The following is a 21,034-nucleotide window of genomic DNA, read 5'->3' on the forward strand; positions in this document are numbered from 1 at the left end:
ACCACCCACGTTCGCACTCTGGGTCATATAAAAAAAGTATAAGAAGCTCATAAGTTTTGGCCGCCGTCTTGAAATGAGCAGAATGTATCATGATGCCCTTTACATATTATATGTGTAAGCCCTCCTATTTTAGTTATTAATTCCGACTTTAAAGGTAGAGGAGTCAGATAAATTGAATTTAGTTAAAGCGAAATTTATTTCAGGTGTGACCGCCGGCAGGTTATTTAAACGCCGGTTTTCATGTAGACTATAAGCTTGCGAAATATGGCCGGAACGTTTGAAGCCTAGGACCGAAATGGTGTTATTTTATAAGTAAGTGTGGGGATACTTTCTGTGCTCATTTCAGGTCTCTGTTTTAATAGTTATATGTAATAGGAATAGAAGGGTGTTTTATGTTACAATATAGATGCCTATGCAAACCATATCCCCCTTTAACTAAATTCAATTTATCTGACTCCTCCACCTTTCAAAGCCCGAATTATTAACTAAAATAGGAGGGCTTATACGATCACACATATAATATGTAAAGGGCATCATGATACATTCTGCTCATTTCAAGGTGGCGGCCAAAACTTGTTATGGGCTTCTTATACTTTTTTTATATGACCCAGAGTGCGAACGTGGGTGGTTTTATTCCAAACGCCAGTTGCCTATCGGACTTAGATTATTGTTTACTGGTTATTGTTTACAACAAGCTCACAATACATAGAATATACTTTGTTTTGTAACGGTTTATGGTGTCTTAGTTTATAGGCTACGATAGGTATAAATACCATACCTTTAATACTGATGGATGATTAATATTGAGCTCGCCGTTACAGCGCTCAGGATTGTTATTTCATATTTTCCACTAAGGTATCTGTGCATAGATAAATACTTACGTTTTTTCCATGATTTTAGCAGTCGTTTAAAAAAAAAGTTGATATACATTGTACCTTTCTTGTCTGCCGCTTAGGAAGTTATTGGAAGCAATTGATACATCGCAATTTCTACATCCTTTTTCGTTCGAAAAAATCCACTTAAAGATCGAAAAGGGACACAACAAGAATATTTTTGGTAAGCGGACATATAGCTAATCCTTGGTAAATTTTTCTTAGATTATAGAATTTTCCCAGTATATCCTCCTTTTAAACAAAAATGAAGTCTCCCAGGGTACTTCATGATGACATATACTATTCAAAGTAGTTTTTGATGTCTCTCTGTTGTAATAAAATCATAATGTCATTTGCCGCTGAAATGAAGCGAATATAGAAGAATTCAGCCTGATTTCTGACCCTCTTTGCAATTTCCTAAACAAAGATGTAATTTAGACCCTCTTTGAATCCGAAGGTCATGGTTTTAATGATTGGTGTTAGGGGAACTTGTCTGCCTTCCTCTTTTTTCTCGTGTAGTTTCTTTAGAAATGTAATTGCTCGTTTTTGTAAATTAATTCAAAATACTCATGAATGAATAAGAAATGTAATGGATATTTCTTGTGTTGAACAAAATCCATTGTTTTTATAGGCTTCCCATAAAATTGTGTTTTAAATGTACATATTATTAATTTTGTATATACTTGTGTATATATAATGGATTCTGTACACATTATCTAAAATTATGTTTATACATTTGTTTGTAGTCCTGAAGAAGTCCGTAAGGACGAAACGCGTTGGCTACTTCGTGTGATTTTTTTAAGAAGAATTTTGAATAAAGAAGTTATACAACGACCTGCTGATTTGTTTCTGAAAATGTGTCTTATAAACATATGTATCACTGAGTAGAGTGCCGGATCATTGTTTGTTTGTTCTTGTTTTTGTGGAGTATTCCATAGGAGACGTAGGGGTATTACGTCTCAGGTCCCTGGCACCAGAACAAATTACCGTAACCCAATTAGGTGATGGGTGCAGTCATATTTGCCCCATACCTTGTGAGTTTTTGTATGATCACAATCCCTTTGGTTACGTTCATCTGCCAGCTGTAGTCCAGGTGGGTGCCGACTGACGTACACAAGAATCAGCCCTGCTCTTGTGCCCAATAGTACAGACTAGAGATCCAACAGACATTCTAAATAGTATCTAGGCAAACAGGTGCCACCCAGTGATGCTCCTTGGAAATAGCAATTGGCTGTGACATCAGAGTTTCCCAGGCTATGGGATCACCATACAGTAGTGAATTCCAGCTAATGAAGTGCTCACAGCCCGTCCATCACAACATAGATAACAGGTTGGGAAGGCCATTCCAGGGAGTCAAAGGCTTTTTCAGGGTCAGTATAAATGGCCGCTGAGAGCTGGAGACTCGTCTGGGGCTTCAAAGTAGATATAGCACCGAGATTATGGGCTGTAGATCGCTCGAGGATAAAACCTACTTTGTCCATAAGTATACAACCCAGCATAAGTAGATAAGCTTGGCTAAAGTTCTGATGTCGACATTTATTAATGACAACAGTCTGAAAATGCATATTGGGAGGCTTCCTTCCCAATTTCGGTAACACAACAATTATTGCCTTGTTTAACGTCTAGGGAAGTGACAGCCACTGTCTGTGCCATTTCGAACATGACTAAAAGTTGAGGTGCCAGAATACCATGTTTAGGTGGAAGACAGAGCAATTTGGGGTGTGGCAAGGGGCAGCAGCTGACATGCAGCATGTCTTCGACACCCACCACAGCAGGGACCAGTGTTACAGAAGTGGCCCCACATTAGAAATCATAGTCCTCTTTAAAGCCTTGGGGGTTACCTTCCGCCCTGTCCGAGCATCCACAACTAGCACAAAGGGAGGGGGGGGGGTTGGGAGGGGGAGGGCCGGCCAGCACACTGCTCTTAAGGAGCATTGTATCACCAGGTGGAAGAGGCCAACAGAGCCAGTCCTGCCACATACACTGGAATCACTCTACCAGGCCTTCATCCTCAGTCAACCAGGAAAGTCCAGAAGTCGTCCGCACTAGAAGTATGTATGGAGGTGATCGGGCTGTCCCCAGAGGGAGTCTCGGCTAAGGGCCTGGGTCAACAGTGGGTGCATTGACGACTGGGTGGGAAACCAGACCGGTGTCATAACAACTCCAGGAATTTCCTCTATCTAAGATTTACTAGAAGATCTCCCCATCATCCCCTTATTTTATCTTTTGAAACTCACCACGCTGAACGTACCCGTTCATTGGCTTGGCCGTCATGATTGACTACATAAGAGTCGCTCTAAAGCACTTTATTAATTTTTAAATTTTGGAAAGACAGGAAAACATATTATTCTACTCAAGTGTAAAAATTAGGGAATTTTAATATCTTAATTATGATAATCCTATAGGACCTTTAGTGTCGCCATGAACTACTATTCTGCTGTTACTCCATGTCTTTATTTTGGAGTGTTTTAGTGTGTGCGTGTAAGATTTTACCTCACAGTGCCTGATGACGAATGTAAAACGAGTTTGGAGATGAGAGAATAGGTGTGCGGGAGAATGTGGCTGACCAGGTAGAGTGCGTGGCCCTAGCTGATGTCTTCAGTCACAGCCCCTCATACCGGAGCATGAAACCTGCTTTTCAACCTCTAGTAGTGAACCAGCAGGCCAGTGGTTCTCATGCCCTTCGTTGGCACGTGTCCTCGCAGTGGAGTTCTCCCCCTTCCTTGCATCCTTGGCATGGCCCTGCTTGTAGAGCTGCCCGTCTGAGGAGCGCTGCCGTTGTCCGTCCTTTGTGTTGACTACCGCCGGTCGCCTGGCTGGGTTCTGCCGCCGCCTGCTTTCGTTTCTCTGCCGGCGCCTGCTTTCGTTTCTCTGCCGCCGCCTGCCTTCGTTTCCCGGCCCGCAGTTGGTTTCGTTTCTTCTCATTCTTGGCCTCTGTTCATTAGGTCTGGCCTGACAACGCATATTTGTTTTATTATCCAGAGAAAAGGAGCTCTAAGAAGGGGTACGGGGCAAGGAGGCTAACATTTAGCTAACTTGCAAGCATCTTAAATCACGTTTGATTGGGCAGAAGGTGTGTACTTCCACTGGAAAAAGGCCTCTGTTGCCTTTTGGTGAATGTCACGCCAAGGACAATAGGCCTGGATTGGTTACAGTGATAAGCCACTGGTAAATGTCATATGCCTGAGTGTCTAATTCGGTAACGATGTGCCAAAGGCAATAGGCTTAATTTATTTACCGTGAGAAGCCTATGTCACAGCCAGTAGGCCTTTGAGCGTGGATTATCAATGCTACACTCCAAAAACTTATAGACTGGTATTTTGTTATATGGAATCTAGCAGATTACTATAGTATAGTTATATAGTTCCTCCGACACGCTGTGAATAGAAGATTAGCACTGAGAAAATCCTTGTTAGGCTTGGAGGTCTAAATTAATTTTCTAACTGTAATTGTGTGCATATATTTGTAATTTTATGATTGTATACCTGATAATCAACTGGTGGAAAAGCGTATGCTGAATACAGTACGCTTGAGCTGGTCATGGTGAGATGCTAAAACTAAGGATACATACCCGATTGGTTCATCGAGGAAAAGCCATGTTCCTTTTCATTGGTAGGATCTGTCTACTATGAAAGCTTGCAACAAAGGAAGTAGACCTGACTTATGTATTGTACGCATACCACAGCTATGTGTTGAGAAAAATGTATGGGAAGTCAGTAGGCCTTTAATGGTGTTTTATTGTTAGACTGTGTTAGTACCGCTTTACCGGTATTTTGTTACACAGGGTTTTTACTTGGGGTCTTAGGATATGACTTGATAAACACAGGTTTTACTGTTGATAAACCCCCTCTGACACTTTGTATATCCAAGCAAACACAAGGAGATGATGGTTAGAGCGCTGAAACTTTTCAGACACTCGACCTCAGATGTAGCGGTCTAGTGTTTGGCTATGCCGGGAAGGCCACCGGAATAAACCCCAGACAATGTATCACTCTCTGGCCAGGCGTGGCCAGTGAGCTTAAATAAAGGAGCGGAGGTCGCACGGGACTTCCGGCTCGTACTAGGTAACGCTGTGTCTGGTGCCAGTTATTTATCGCTGTCAAGCCCATGTGCATGTTGGGCCTATACCCTAGAACGTAACACTGGCGACGAGAGGGAATCGTCACCACGTGACGCACCTGCATTGCCCGGCGGATTTCCACGCTCCCGGCCCTGCTGCTGCCCGCATCGAAAGGAAAAAAGAAGGGAGTGAAAAGGGGAAAGGCCGTCGCTGCCAGCGAGAGCGCTGTATCGAGCGCACGCATCGAGCGTGGTGTCGAGCGCGAACATCGCGCTGACCGAGAGGTGAGGCGCTGAGTGGCAGCTGGTGCACGAGCGTATGGGCCCGCTTGCACTCTAGGCCCTCTCCGGTCGAGCCCGCAGGAGTAGAAAGACACTGGTGCGAAGCCCCGCTCCCTTGCACTACGATCCGGCGCGAAGCCCAGAATCCAGCGCTCATGCAGGAAAATTAAAGGAGGAAAAAGCACCCGAGAATAAGTGCATATCAGCACGCCTGTCTGCCAGTCTACCCTGCAGTGGACTCCAGTAGCTGCCCTCCACGGTCACCACGTGGCCCAAAGTCTGCCCTGCACCACCACATGGCCCACAAAACACAGCCTGCTGCACAAAAAAAATAAAGCATAGAGTGTAATCAAAAGAAAGATATCAAGCTAAGTATATCACCAAGGCAGAAGTACTGCACCCTGCCAGGAACATGTCCAACCCTCCAGCGTCGGCGTCGCAACAAGCAGCTCCACAAGCAGTAGTCTCAGCAGCGCTGCCAACTCCTCACCACTCCCAGATAAGCGCACTGCCTCCGTTCAGTGAGCTGATTGACCCGGCCACTGCGTCTCCCAGATGGACCGTCTGGATTAGCCGGTTGAATAATTACTTTATCGCCACCAGAGAGACGGATGGAGCTGTTAAACGCTCCCTGCTACTTCACTTTGCAGTGGAATCAATAGACGCGTTCCACGCACGACTAACGGAACTAGCCAGTACGTGCACCGAAGATGACCAGATCAAGGAGGTACGGTCACAAGGGATCCAGGGGTGCCGCAACAAAACCCTACGGACCCTCGTACTCCCGCAGCCCCGCATTTCGCTGGAAGACATCCTGGTGCTAGCGCAGTCCCACGAGTTATCAGAAGTCAGAGCGGCAGCCATGGACGCCGCCCTAATCCAATCAGGAGAGCCGGCGGTAACAGTAAAGACTGAGAAGGTAGACGCAATACGCACACAGCAGAAAGGAGCCAGAGGCAGGTGGCAGCCCAGAAGTGCGCGAAAACCACAATGTGGATATTGCGGAAGAGAAGAACACCCGCCGGAAGAATGCCCCGCATGAGGCAAAGTATGCTCGAAGTGCAACATCCCTAACCACTTTGCAAGTGTGTGTCGGGGAGGCATGAGGAACATAGGAACCGCCAGCCGCAGGCCGCCTTCCAGAGCAGTCAGGCACCTGACGTTAGACGAACCAGAAGTTGCGCAGGGAGGTAGGCCAGCAGAGCAACGCCGACAGTACCTCAAGGACTCGTCGACAGATGAAGAAGGAGAGTGCCACATGATCTCATTTGCAAACGATCTCAAGCGGAGACGACGACCGCAGCCAACTTGCGCCATTGACATCGCGGGTTCCACCATGACGGCGCTCATCGACACAGGGGCGTCAGTAAACGTCATGGGATGCCAACAATACAAGCAGTTAACCCCAAGGCCAGCCCTACTACCATCACAAGTGAAGATCTTCACATATGGCAGCAAGACGCCACTACCCCTGAAAGGCAAGATGACAGTCCAAGTGAAAGCCGATGGTCATGAAGTGATCACAATGTTCCACGTGGTCGACCGAGAGGCGGACATATTAGTAGGGAGCCACACCGCAGAAGATTTAGGCCTTGTAACATTCGCCAACGCAGTAAGGACACTACAAACAGAAGAGGTCCTGGAGATGTTCCCACAGCTGTTCAAAGGTCTAGGGAGCATAAGAAGACCGCCTGTGAAGCTCCACATTGATAGGGCAGTGGCGCCCGTAGCACTACGACACAGACGGATACCATTCCACCTCCGGCCGCTTGTCGAACAAGAATTAGAAGAGCTGGAGCGACAAGGTGTCGTAGAAAAAGTAACAGGACCCACCCCGTGGGTGTCACCGATGGTGATAGCGGGAAAACCGAAGCAGCCAGGGAAGATCCGGCTTTGTATTGGTATGCGTATGCCCAACCAAGCCATCAAGAGGGAGAGGCACATCACACCCACCGTAGATGACATCCTGGCGGATCTAAATGGCTCCCGGTGGTTCTCCAAGTTGGACCTTAACGCTGACTATCACCAACTGGGGTTAGCCAAAGAAAGTCGGTACATTACCACCTTTTCGACCCACCTAGGCCTCTGACGATACAAACTATTAAATTTCGGCATCTCTTCGGCTGCAGAAATCTTCCAAAACACAGTAAGAGAAATATTATCGGGACTTCAAGGAGTTCTAAATGTCAGTGATGACATTCTGATCCACTCGGCAACAAGTGAGGAGCACCACCGACACCTGAGAGCAACCCTCCAGCGACTGGCTGAATATGGGGTGACCCTCCACAGAGACAAGTGTCAGTTCTTCAAGAAATCCATCGATTTCTTCGGCTATGTATTTAGCCAGGATGGGGTGAAGGTAGACCCCCAGAAATCTCAGGCAATCCAACATGCTCCGGCCCCGCAGACCACGTCGGACGTAAGGAGTTTTCTGGGAATGGCAACATACTGCGGGCGTTTCATTCCCGACCTAGCCACGATATCCGAGCCCCTGCGGGCACTGACAAAGAAAGACGCAGTATGGGTGTGGGGTCAGAAAGAAGAAGCTTTTCACAACGTAAAAGCAGCACTGCAAGAAAAAACAATTATGGCGTACTTTGACACCGCCAAAGCAACTGAACTGATAGTCGATGCCAGCCCCGTCGGCCTAGGAGCGCTGTTGACCCAAGAAGTAGAGCCCGGGAAGTGGGTCCCCTTAGCGTTTGCGAGTAAAGCGCTTACGGCCACAGAAACCAGATACTCACAAATCGAACGTGAAGCACTCGCCATCAAATGGGGGTGTAATCATTTTCATCTATACCTCAGCGGGCATCCCTTCCGGGTCGTGACAGACCACCAACCGCTACTGTCTGTGTTCAAAGGCACCTCGCTGCATCCACCGCCAAGGATTGAACGCTGGGCCATACAACTGCAGCACTACCAATTAGATTTGGTATACAGACCCGGGGCCAAAAACCCGGCCGATTTTTCCTTTCGTGGCACCCGTCAAACCCGGCTGACAGCCACTCCCACCAGGAGCAGCAAATAGAAGATTACATAAACATGATCTCCCAGTGGGCTTGTCCCAAAGCCCTCACAATTGAAGAAATGAAAAGGCACACGGAGAACGACGCAGTCCTCCAGCGAGTGGTCACTGCCCTAAAGACCGGGTCGTGGGAACACTTCCTACACAATGTCAGCGGATGGACCGAGGCCGACCGAAGTTGGTTGGGGAAGCTATGGAAGATCCGGGACGAGCTAAGCGGGGCGGACAACGGCGTAATCCTGAGGGGTTCCAAGATTGTAGTACCAGCAGACCTTCAAGAACAAACCACCTTACTGGCGCACGAAGGCCATCAAGGGATTAACAGGATGAAATCCAAGATGAGGGAGAAGATGTGGTTCCCCGGGCTAGATGAAGCAGTCGAGAAGGTCGTCAGGAACTGCCGAGCATATCAGCTCACCAGCAGTCAGGAGTCTCCTGCACCCATTATAACGGAAGAGCCAGCCCCGTCCCCATGGTCCTGGGTGAGCCTTGACTTTGGAAGCTTCCCAGACGGGAGAATAACAGCTGTCATCGTCGACAGTTACACCAAATACCCCATTGTGGAAATACTCCCATCTACAGCGTTCCACCACTTGAGGCCAGTGTTGGAAAAAGCATTTACACTATTCGGACTACCACAAGTTGTTAAAACGGACAATGGACCCCCGTTCCAAGGGGGAGAATTCCAGGAATTTCTGGCGCAGCTCGGGATCCAGCACCGCCGCATAACCCCACAATGGCCTCAAGCGAACGGTGAAGTAGAACGCTTCATGCGAACAATAAACAAAGTATTCCGCCTCGCCCTGGCCAATCAAACCGATCCCGAGGCAGCCCTCCAGACGTTCCTGCGGGAATACAGAAGCACCCCGCATTGCACCACTCAGAGAGCACCATGGTCACTGATGCTGGCCGGACCTCGGGAAGACATTCTACCCATGTCGGACAACTGGGCACCACAACCATACGACCCAGAACGCACGCAAGATCGCAGGTTGGCAACCAATGAGAAGGCCAGCAAAAAGAGGAGAGCCCGATCTAGAGTCATCATGCAAGGTCACACTGTGTTGGTAATGAATCGTTGGGACGGAGGCAAGTTCCGCTCCGCCTACGAGCCGGGTCTATGGATGGTGATAAAGATCAAGGGAACCGTGGTCACGGCGGAGAAAGACGGAGAGACCATCACTCGGAATGTGTCGTGGTTCAAAAGAGTCCAAGCCCCGGAAGTTGATGGGCTGGCTGGCCGCCAACGACTAAGGGATGACGTGTACCACGACAAATTCCACTCCCACCAGGCGGAAGGAGCAGGGAGAGACGCAGCGCCAGAGTGTCGGGAGCCTGAAGACGAACCAACACCCAGCTCAGGATGGCCCGAAATAAGTAGCCCGACCGCCAGCCAGCGCATACGATCACAGAGGTACGAGCTCCGGCCTAATCCCAAGCCGAGCCAGAGACTTGCAGATTTCGTATGTTGAACTTTGAGAGAGTCTTGTGAAAATCTAATTTGGGAAGGGATGTAGCGATCTAGTGTTTGGCTATGCCGGGAAGGCCTCCGGAATAAACCCCACACAATGTATCCCTCTCTGGCCAGGCGTGGCCAGAGAGCTTAAATAAAGGAGCGGAGGTCGCACGGGATTTCCAGCTCGTACTAGGTAACGCTGTGTCTGGTGCCAGTTACTTATCGCTGTCGAGCCCATGTGCATGTTGGGCCTATACCCTAGAACAGGGGTACTCGCCAACTTTCTCTCGGGGGCCAAATTTACAGTGTGGTTTCTGGCTGAGGGCCGCACCGGTGGGGGCGGGGCTAGTGGGGGAGGGGGCAGGGCTAGACCAAAAAAAAAACCTATGACCATGAGGTTGAACACAGGCCCCTGCAGCGGACACCTTTGTCCACTGAGCCACCAGACCAGGCATTCACACATTATCTATCTATCTATCTATCGCTCTGTCTCCCTCCCTCTCTCTCTCTCCTTCTCTCTATCACTCTCCCTCTCTCTCTGTCTCCCTCCCTCTCCATCTTTCTCTCTCCCTCTGTCTCGTCACTCTGTTTGTCTCCCTTTCTCTCTGTCTCCCTCCCTCTCTGTCTCATTCACTCTGTCTCACTCACTCTGTGTCTCCCTCTCTCTCTCTCTCTCTGTCTCCCTACCTCCCTCTCCCCCCCTCTCTGTCTCTCTCTCTCTCTCTGTCTCCCTACCTCCCTCTCCCTCCCTCTCCCTCTCTGTCTCCCTCTCCCTCTCTGTCTCCCTCCCTCTGTCTGTCTCGGTCTGTCCCCCTCCCTCTGTCTCCCTCCCTCTATCTCTCTCTCTCTCAATCACTGTTTGTCTCCCTTTCTCTCTGTCTCCTCCGAAAAACACAATAATAAGAAACATGGTAGCACCTATTCTCTAAATTTCTCAAGTATGCTTTGGCCTTCCTCCAAATGTCGTGCTGGTTGCCCTGTTGTCGCTTCTTTGTTAAGTTGTCTTCTCTCTTTTTTATCTCTGGGTCATTTTATCAGTGTTTTCTTTTTCTGACTTATTTTCTTTTCACCATGTCAGTCTTATTTCTCTTTCATTCATTGTCATTCTTCTCGTTTTTGTCTCACTTTAGTTCTTCTTTTCACGCTCTACTACTCCTTTGCCCTCTCCTGTGTCCTTTCTCTCTTCTCCTTTTAGTCCTGTACCTGTGCTTTTGTTCTCTCTCCCTTTCTCCTATTTTTTCTTTCTTCCCCAGTTTTACCACGTCTTCCCCTGTTTTCTCTAGTCTTCTGTGTCTCATTGCACGGCTGCTCCTCTTACGTTTCTGACACATGGTATCAGGGTTATGGCCTTTTCAGAGCACAAAGGCACGCTGTTCCCGTTCTTTTGACCACGTACCTCGATTCAGTCCTAAAAGGCGTCCTTGCGATATTCCCTTACATCTGCCTCCCTACAAACAATTTCTCTCCTGAACTGCACACGATGAGAGGGGAGGCGAGGCGGGGCACAGAGTGGACAGAGCGCATACAGCCGCCGCACCCAAGTACTTCACGGGTCTTTTAAAGACCATTCACTTGGTAATGAGGCTTTGTTGTATTTCACCTCTTCTTAGTGCCCCTGCATCTCCACTCAATCAGAGTGGAGATGCAGGGGCGCTAAGAAGAGGTGAAGTACAACAAAGCCTCATTAACAAGTGAATGTTATTTAAAAGAATCGCCCGGCCCCCATAGCTCGCAACCGGCGCCGGCGATATAAAAAACACAAAGGCATATGATGTCGGCAAGGTCCGCGGGCCGCCAAGGAAGCCTTGGCGGCCCGCGTACCGTACTATGAGTACCCCTGCCCTAGAACGTAACATCAGTCACAGATCTGCGTTGAATCCATCCTCATTCTTTAGCTCACTTAGCCACTTCAGTTCAGACCCAGCTATACACAAATCAGTCTTGACCCTGTGCCTCATGGGAACAGCTCCTTCCTCACTTTGCCACTGGATTCAAGCTAGCCTGGCTGATTGAGGGGTTTTACCCCGAAACTGGTCCTAGGATGCTTGTTTCTGGTCCAGGAAAGACCTGTCTTTGCAGTTCGGGCTGGACTGTTCCCATGAGGCACAGGGTCAAGTCTGATTTGCATATAGCTGGATCTGAACTGAGGTGGCGAAGTGAGCTAAAGAATGATGGATTCAACCCAGATCTGTGTCTGGAAAGTTTCAGCGCTCCGTCCATCATCTCCTTGAGCCCACTTCAGCCTGTGTCCAACTGATCACATGTACACATCCACCTAAAAATGAGTTTGCGTTGGTGCTAGGGCTGGTGGGCCAGTCTTTTGTTTCCACTTACTTTTACAGGTAACTGTTTTTCTGGGTTTTGTTTTTCCTTCTATATTTTGGAGAATTCCAAACCTACCCAGTCAGTGCTTCTGGGCTGCTCATTTGCTAATCATCCATCATAGAATGGTATTGTCCAAAGTGTATCTGTGTTTTCACATTCCAACATGGCTGCTATGCTTACAAAAAGCATGTCTTGGATCAGTACAGCAAGGATATTGTCTAAACAGTACAGTACCATTCCATTATGGCCACCTATTGTGATTGCTGTGCAGCCATTGTGGAATAGTATTGGGCGTAGTGAGTCATTGTTTCAGTGTTTCAAGGTGATCAGTACATTGTTTTATAAACAGGCCAGCTATGTTGGAACTTCAAAAGAATGACACACCATGCACTGTACTTATACAAGATGGCGTCCACTGCTGTTTAATTTTTACTTCATTTTTTTTTTTTTGTTGAAAGCATATAGCCACCATTTTGGGCATTAACCGTTTTCCCTTTATAGATCATGTCTAGACAGCGCATGCACTACCAGTTCGAGACCTTGTGTTTGCTAACAGTGGGCTTAGTGGCTGTCCATTGCTCACCATTGTTTGGCTTAATTCTTACTCATTTGCTTGATTATTGGTCAGCTTCTGAAGGGTTCCTTTCTCTCCATGTGTTTGTCCCTCCCCTGGTGCATGGATGCATTACTTGTATCCTTCCACTGCACTTTTTATTTCTTAGAGGCTGCTTCTTTCTTTGTGTTTAAGCATGCTACCAGAGTGTCTATTTTAGCTTGCTCCCTTGTGTACTTCTCCCCCCTCCATGTTCCTATTTTCCTCATCCATGTTGATTGCCCACACCCCCTCTCAGGTCCTCCCTCCTACTTGAGCAGGGTCACAACTGATTTCTATTTGGCTGGGTACAAACTTGAGGTGGCCTGAAGAATGATAGGTTGGAATGCTAACCCAGGCGAATGCAAGTGGTTAGACTTACTTCAAGTATTCCATCGCCTCCATCACCTTTTATGTGTTGTATGTCTGTGTAGCCCGGCTTGATGTATGACTGTCTCATACCCAGTGTTAAATGGCCCAGTGCTGTCAGGTACTGAGTGCCTGCGCTTCTCTATTGTGAGGATTGTACCTGCACGTCTTAGCAGAGGTGTAGTTCCTTTAAAGGGAGAGTTCCGGCACTTCTAAGAAGCTAGTAGGCACTCCGCTAAATGGTGCCTGCTGTTCTACTTTTACATTTGAAGAAATGATTCTTCCCTGCTCTTAATATTTTTGTCAAAGCTTGCATTCGTCTTGTATTTCCAAGCATTTTTGTCACAGTTTCCCCCCAAGTTTTCAGTCTTTGAGTGATCGTAGTGTAGTTTGTGTTTGCATCCCAGGATTTCCGCCTGGGAGTTATTGTAGTGCAGCTTGTTTTTGCCTCCCAGGTTTTCCTCCTGGGAGTGATCATAGTGTCATTTGTGTTTTGCGTTCCAGGTTTTCTCAGTTTTTCTTACCTTGCTTTTGTTGGCAGTTTGTATCCAGGGAGCAGTCGGGCAGTTCTTGTGTTTGAAATTTTTCTGCTAGTGTTTCGATCCTAGGTACGCTGGTTTTTGTTTTGTAGGTTACTCTGTTTGAAGCCTAGCATGGCTGTATTCATTTATTTTTTAGTCTGTCATTCTTGCAGCAGACTGTCGGCTGTTATCTAGGGCATAAAGGCCAGTGTTTGTGTTCTAGCCTGTCTGTGTATAGTGTCCGTATTTTTAGGTCTCGCCTAGCGACGCAGCGCAAGCATTGCTTGCCTTGGCGAGTTCTATTGTTGTCGATTTTCTTTGCCGAAGGGGGACAGGACGTGCACACGTACGAAAGGCAGGAGATGTGCACGCATACGGCTGATGGTGTTGGCACAAGAGACAGCAAATGTGCCAGATGTATGCTTACGGAGGACAGGAGATGTGCACGCGTATGGCTCAGGGCGTTAGCACAACTCCTGCTCCTTCTCTCCCTCCCTGTCTGCGTGTACGGAGGACAGGAGATGTGTACGGGTCGAGGCGCCGTGCCTGCCTGCGGTGGACGCGAGAACTCCTGCCACGTATAATGGGTAAAATCACTTCAAGATAACCGCCATTAAGCTTTGAATCCAGTCACGTCTTTTCATGCGAGCTTTCTCTTCACTCGAAGTGGACATGCAGCCGGGCTCCGGCTAAGTACGTGTGTTATGTAGAGTAGTGTTGGCTTGTTAGCACACTGTAGTGTCTCTGTGCCGAAGTCTCCTAATTAAGTGTTTCGCTATGATTTGCTTATAACCAGGCAGAATGGTAGCACACTTGTATTCTAAATATTGCTGTCACAGAGAGCGCCTTTATTTGTAGTGTCTACCTCAGACCGCAAATGTTGGAATCTGCATGTGATGCCCCATGTGATTGTAGACTGATGCCATATGCATAGCATCTCACTCGGTCTTTAATATCTCCCACGGCGGAAGTTGCAGTTTCCTCGTGGTACCGCAGTACAATAATTCACAGCCTGCTTTTGATTTCTCTAGCATATAATGTTAGTTTGCATGCGTCCGTTACCCCCCCCCCCCCCCCTCCCCCCCCCCTGCAAGGCAAGATACTCTCTGTTCTCACCCCCGGTGTACCCAGACAGCTCAGTTGCCCGCACAACCAGGACACTCCCCTTCCCAGGTGTCCCCAGCCCAGGAGCTGCCGCTAACCCTGGCGCCCCTCCCCTTGCTCTGACAGGTGTTCATAGCTCGGCGAGTGCGGTTCTAAAAAGCTTACACTATGTGCCTGGTGTGCGAGGAGCAGAGTGCGGCTACGGCTCGAAACTGGGATTATTGAGGGCTCAGTCTGGCAAGGATCTCAGGCTGGGACGACATCACAGGTATGTATGTTTATGGCGTTTTGTTCGTGCCAACTCGCCAGCATTTGGCGAATGCAATCACATGACAAAATAATGGGGCTTCCTGTAGAATGTGAGACTGTGATTAGAGGTACTTGAGTCTTCTATATCTACCCAAAATCACCCTGCCACCAAACACCCACCACAACCCCTCCCCAGACACCCAACTATCCGCAGCTCCTGTGCCAGTCACCCTGCCACCATGCACCCACCCCAGCCCCTCCCCAGACCCAAACCCCCCCCAGAGCTCCTGTGCCAAAGTCACCCTGCTGCCATGCACCGCCCCAACCCCTCCCCAGACACCCAACCACCCGCAGCTCCTGTGCCAGTCACCCTGCCACCATGCACCCACACCAACCCCTCCCCAGACACCCAACCACCCGCAGCTCCTGTGCCAGTCACCCTGCCACCATGCACCCACCCCAACCCCTCCCCAGACACCCAACCACCCGCAGCTCCTGTGCTAGTCACTCTACCACCATGCACCCACCCCAACCCCTCCCCAGACACCTAACCACCCGCATCTCCTATGCCAGTCACCCACCCAACCCCCTGCTCCCTTTTGTTCTCCTGAGCTCCCTGTGAGCTCCGCTCCCTTCTGTTTTAACTGGGTCGCCATTTGCACACCTTTTTCTTGCACATAAAAGGCCCAGGGGGTGGGGAGAGCTCTTAACTAAAAACAATGTCTGTGACACAAATGACTGGCCGTGGTAAAGATAAACCTCATTAGTACCAGTTTAGTACTTGAATTTAACAATCAGCAGCTGTACAGTAACGGATTGAACTTGGAGAGACCATTCCAGTGCCCAGCACCATCTGTCCGGCTTTTTTTTGTTAACTTTCGTTTGAGCTACGATGTGTTTGTTGTGATCTGAGACTCTGCAGTAGGTTGTGGATTCCGTGTCTTGTTTGTGAAATACATAGTGCTGTTTAAAATGTTGGGGCTGCAGCAGCATATGATTCTATTGTTGTTCCCTTTTTCCCCGAACGGCATACTTCTCTTGTCTCCCCTCCTTCATAATAACCTATTTCCCATGTTCTGGTTCTCCAGCGCCACGAGGTCGTACAAGAGGCAATGGCGCTATGCAGATATCATCACTCCACTACATACAAAAACACAAATAGAAAACATTATCATTTTTAACAGCAACAGCTCTCGCTTTCACAAATGCAAGACCTGTTGCATTGCAAATGCTTGTTCTTTCTGTTGTCATCAGTGTCGTAGCGCACAGCTTGCGTCTGGGGTTGTCTGCCAGTGCTTGTATTGTAGCTAGTCTGTGTTTGCATCTTGCTCTCTGTAGTGACCCTGGTTGTCGCCATGTGTGCGGTCTGTCGGTCTCAGTACTTTTATCACTGTTGGTGTACCAGCCTGTAGTCTGCCGCTCTTCGTATCTCGTCTTACTGCGCTTGATATTAACACCGACAGGCAGTAAACTGGAATACAGAGGTTGCGGCCGGTGTTTGGATCCTAGACTTCTTTCTAGGTCTGTGTCATGACTTGCTGTCTCATTGCTGCTGTCCAGCGTTTGTATATTATAACTTGCTGGCCGTATCCTAGCTTTCGGTTTTTCGTCGCACACGAGGTTTGTGTCCTCGCGTGCTGCTGTCACTGTTTGTGTCGTAGCCTTTTGCCAGCGATCTGAATGAATGGGTGTCCGTGTGTGAGGATTATTTTGCCATTTGTATACTTGCTTTCTGCCTGACAGTGTTTGTGTACTAACTTTACTCATGTCAGGGTTGTGTCTGGCTTTCGGGGTTTGTCCATCTTTCTGGCTTTCGGGGTTTGCGTCTCTTTCTGGCTGTCGGGGTTTGCGTCTTTCTTCATTCGGGGTTTGCGTTTAGGTTACTGGCAGTCGGGGTTTGTGCCTAGCTTTGCTCAGGTCAGTCAGTCAGTGCGTGCTACACCCACTCACTCCGTGTTTGTGTTTGTGTCCGTGTCCTAGGACGCTGTGTTTGTATCCTAGACTGCTCTGCCCCTCCCCTTCAGGGCTGTCACTCCTCGAGAGACGCTCTATCGGAGCCTCCAGCCGGCGGGCCCGGTCTCTCTACTAAATTTAGCCTCCCTGGTGCTCGTGTTTCTGGCCGGGCCCCCTCCCTGCCTATTTTTGGATGTCTTCTTCCCCAGTCGAGGTTGTTGATACAGTCAGGCTGGTGTAACCCGGAGCCAGAGGGACGTTTCATGCTCTCTCAAGGGCGGGGGCAGTGCTGTGGGAGGGAGTCCCAGAGTAGGAGGCAAAGTGTTCTCCGAGGCGGGGCAGGCCTGTGGGAGGGGGTGCCTGCTGCATGATCCCTCCCATGGAGTCCTAAGGTTTCGTGGGGGAGGAGGGGGGCAGTGTGGGGTGGTGTCTCTGCCTCCCAGAGGCTGTGTGTGTTGTGTGTGGGGGGGGGGGGGTGCTGGAGTCCCACGGACGGGGGGGGGAGGGGGTGCATTCTCCCTGCCCCTTACCAGAGGTGCCCAAGGTGTGGGGCCGGGGAGCGCGAGGGGGTGTGCCTGCTCTATGCGCCTGGAGCCCCGGGAGGTGGGGTTAGTCTGCTCAGCCGGTGACAACTGCACTCGGACAGTGCTGTGGAAGGAAGCTGAGAACCACGGGAAAGCGTACCTGCTCCGTACCTGGGCACTGCCCCCTGCCTGGGCACTGCTGAGGGGACAGCATGGCTCTCCCCGGCAGCCACTGTTACTATGGAGCTGTCATATCCGGCCGCTCCAGCTTCAGGTGCTCCCGCAGGTGAGGTGCATTGGAAGAGCCCGTGTGCTGGGGTTGGAGTGCAGTGCAAGAGCTGCGAGTCTGTGACACCCGGATAAGGTGCACTGGAAGAGCCTCGGGTCCCGGGTTATAGTGCAGTATAGTGAGTGTGGGCAGGATGAGGTGCATTCACAGAGCACTGTTGGATCACGCCTACACTTGGTGTAAGTGAGGTGCGTTCACAGAGCAGTGTAGGGTCACGCCTATGCTTGGTGTCCAAATGAGGTGCATTCATAGAGCAGTGTGTCACGCCTAGGCTTGGGGTCCGAATGAGGTGCATTCACAGAGCACGTTAGGGTCACGCTTACGCTTGGGGTCAGAATGAGGTGCATTCAAAGAGCAGTGTAGGGTCACGCCTACGCTTGGTGTCAGAATGAGGTGCATTCAGAGAGCAGTGTAGGGTCACGCCTAGGCTTGGTGTAAGAATGAGGTGCATTCATAGAGCACTGTAGGGTCACGCCTACGCTTGGGGTCAGAATGAGGTGCATTCAGAGAGCAGTGTAGGGTCACGCCTACGCTTGGGGTCAGAATGAGGTGCATTCAGAAAGCAGTGTAGGGTCACGCCTACGCTTGGGGTCAGAATGAGGTGCATTCAGAGAGCAGTGTAGGGTCACGCCTAGGCTTGGGGTCAGAATGAGGTGCATTCACCGAGCACGGTAGGGTCACGCCTACGCTTGGGGTCAGAATGAGGTGCATTCAAAGAGCAGTGTAGGGTCACGCCTACGCTTGGTGTCAGAATGAGGTGCATTCAGAGAGCAGTGTAGGGTCACGCCTACGCTTGGGGTCAGAATGAGGTGCATTCAGAGAGCAGTGTAGGGTCACGCCTACGCTTGGGGTCAGAATGAGGTGCATTCAGAGAGCAGTGTAGGGTCACGCCTACGCTTGGGGTCAGAATGAGGTGCATTCAGAGAGCAGTGTAGGGTCACGCCTACGCTTGGGGTCAGAATGAGGTGCATTCAGAGAGCAGTGTAGGGTCACGCCTAGGCTTGGGGTCAGAATGAGGTGCATTCACCGAGCACGGTAGGGTCACGCCTACGCTTGGGGTCAGAATGAGGTGCATTCAGAGAGCACTGTAGGGTCACGCCTATGCCTGGTGTCAGAAGCCTATGCCTGGTGTCAGAATGAGGTGCATTCAGAGAGCAGTGTAGGGTCACGCCTACGCTTGGTGTCAGAATGCGGTGCGATACTGCTTCAGAGTAGTGTCAGACTGAGGAGTGTTCGAGAGCCCTGAGGAACCGCCCGCCCCCTTCGGTCACAAGGAGGCAGATCCGGAGCGCTCTGTGGGGCCTGGAGTGCATCTGGAGCCTGCATGAGGTGCATCGGAGGAGTATAAGTGATCAGAACTGAGTGCACTTGGGTTCAGAGAGAGGTTCTTCGAGAGAGAGCCCTTGGGGATCCCGTGTGCTGCACAGAATGGAAACTACAGACCAGCAGTAGGGGGGAGGGAAGGGGTCTCCGGAAGCCAGAAATACGGGGGTGAGGGGTCTCTGGAGGCCAGAATTGGTGGACTCATGATTAGGGGGGTCACAGGAAGGCAAAAGTTGGGTGGGGTCTCTGGAAGCCAGGAGTAGATGGTATTTGGAGTGATTGGGAAGAGGGGGGTCTTTGTAGGCCAGGAGTGTGGGGGGAGGTTCTCTGGAGACCAGGAGTAGGGGGGTCAGTCTCTGGAGGCTAGGAGTGGGGCGGGGGTGTCTCTGGTGGTCAGGAGTAGGGGGAGAGGGGGGGGGGTCTCTGGAAGCCAGAAGTAGGGGGCGCCTCTGAAAGCCAGGAGTAGGATGGTATCTGGAAGCCAGGAGTGGTGCAGAAGGGGCGGGGGGCGACATTGGAGTCTAGGAGTAGGGGGGCATTGGAGTCCGGGAGTAGAGGGCAGTCTCTGGAAGCTGGGAGTAGGTTTGGGTGGTCCCTGGAGGCAGGGAGTAGGGTTGGGTGGCCCCTGGGGGCGAGGAGTAGGGTTGGGTGGTCCCTGGAGGCCAGGAGTAGTGTCGGGGGCAGTCCCTGGAGGCCGGGAGTAGGGTTGGGGGCAGTCCTTGGATGCCGTTAGTAGGGGTTGGGTGGTCTCTGGAGGCCGGGAGTAGGGGTTGGGTGGTCTCTGGAGGCCGGGAGTAGGGTTGGGTGGTCTCTGGAGGCCGCGAGTAGGGTTGGGTGGTCTCTGAAGGCCAGAAGTAGAGGGTGCTTTATCTCTGGAGGCCGGGAGTGGAGGGGGATGATCTCTGGAGGCCTGGAGTAGGGGAGGCGATCTCTGGAAGCCAGGAGTAGGGGCATCTGGGGGGTTCCCAGGAGTAGGGTGGTGTGGTCTCTGAAGGAGGGGGAGGGTGTCTCTGCAGTGTGGAGGGAGGGGGGGGGGAGTCTCTGGGTGCCAGGAGTAGAGGGTGGGATCTCTCTGGAGGCCAGGAGTAGAGGAAAGGATAGTCTCTGGAGGCCAGGAGTTGAGGGTGGGGGGGGGATTATCTCTGAAGGCCAGGAGTAGAGGGTGGGGATCATCTCTGGAGGCCAAGAGTTGAGGGGGGGTTATCTCTGGAGGGCAAGAGTAGGGAGGGTCCTCTGGAGGGCAAGAGCAGAGGGGGGGATCATCTCTGGAAGCTAGGAGTAAAGGGGAGGGAGTCTCTTGAGGCTAAGAGTAAAGGGGGGGGAATCTCTGGAAGCCAGGAGTCGGGGGGGTTTCTGGAAGCCAGGAATTACGGGGGGTCTCTGGGGGCCTGGCCAGGAGTGCGGGGGGGGGTGAGGTCTCTGGAGGCCAGGAGTTCGGGGGGGGGTTGTTCTCTGGAAGCCAGGAGATTCTGGGGGCGGGGGGTTCTCTGGGAGCCAGGCCAGGAGTTTGGCGGGGGGGGGGGGGGGGAGGGTTCTGTTGAAGCCAGGCCAGGAGTTTGGGGTGGGGGAGGTTCTCTGGAGGCCAGTAGTTCATGGGGGGGGGCAGGAGTTTCGGGAAGGGGGTATTTGTAAACTGGTAGTCCGGGGGGGGGGGGGGGGTCTGGATGCCAAGAGAAGGGGTCTCTGGAGGCCAGGAGTGGGGTGTGGAGGTCTCTGGAAGCCGGGAGTGGGGGGGGGGGGGGGGGTGAGTATCTAGGCTGAGCACCGAGCGCTCTGCAGCAGTTTTTCAGACCTCGACTACTGAGACAACTCCGTCCTTGACCAGTGCTGCTTCTGCCCCGTCTTAACTGGGCAGGTGACGCGCTATCTCTTCCATCTGTTTACACCCTTAAGGACTCTGGAACCTCATTACACCGGATCCCCTGCAGAGCTGGTCTCGTGATTGAGGTGCATTGCCTGCACGTGCCACTGTAAGGTCACGTGGTCAGAGGAACAGATATTGGGGGCAGCGGTCCACTTTTGTATTGCCAGCATATGCCACAAAACCGAGAATAAATGCTGCAACCCCTGCGTGGCCGACATATGCATGCA

General features: G+C 50.7%; 1 protein-coding gene across 3 annotated transcripts in view; it reads left to right on the forward strand.

Annotated features, from left to right (window-relative positions):
• Positions 1–21,034, forward strand: part of LOC146822157 (uridine-cytidine kinase-like 1) — a 280,047-nt gene that overhangs the window by 67,476 nt on the left and 191,537 nt on the right. Inside the window, exon 1 of one of the 3 annotated variants that reach the window (XM_085613284.1) lies at positions 17,404–17,617. The exons of the other annotated variants lie outside the window; for them this stretch is intronic. Coding sequence (XP_085469410.1) covers positions 17,544–17,617 — 74 coding nt within the window. The 5' untranslated portion in view covers positions 17,404–17,543. Of the gene's footprint in view, positions 1–17,403; positions 17,618–21,034 lie in introns of those variants that run through there. 3 annotated transcript variants of the gene reach the window in all.

This window comes from Triturus cristatus, chromosome 6 (assembly GCF_964204655.1).
Source record: "Triturus cristatus chromosome 6, aTriCri1.1, whole genome shotgun sequence".
Taxonomy (NCBI): Eukaryota; Metazoa; Chordata; class Amphibia; order Caudata; family Salamandridae; genus Triturus; species Triturus cristatus.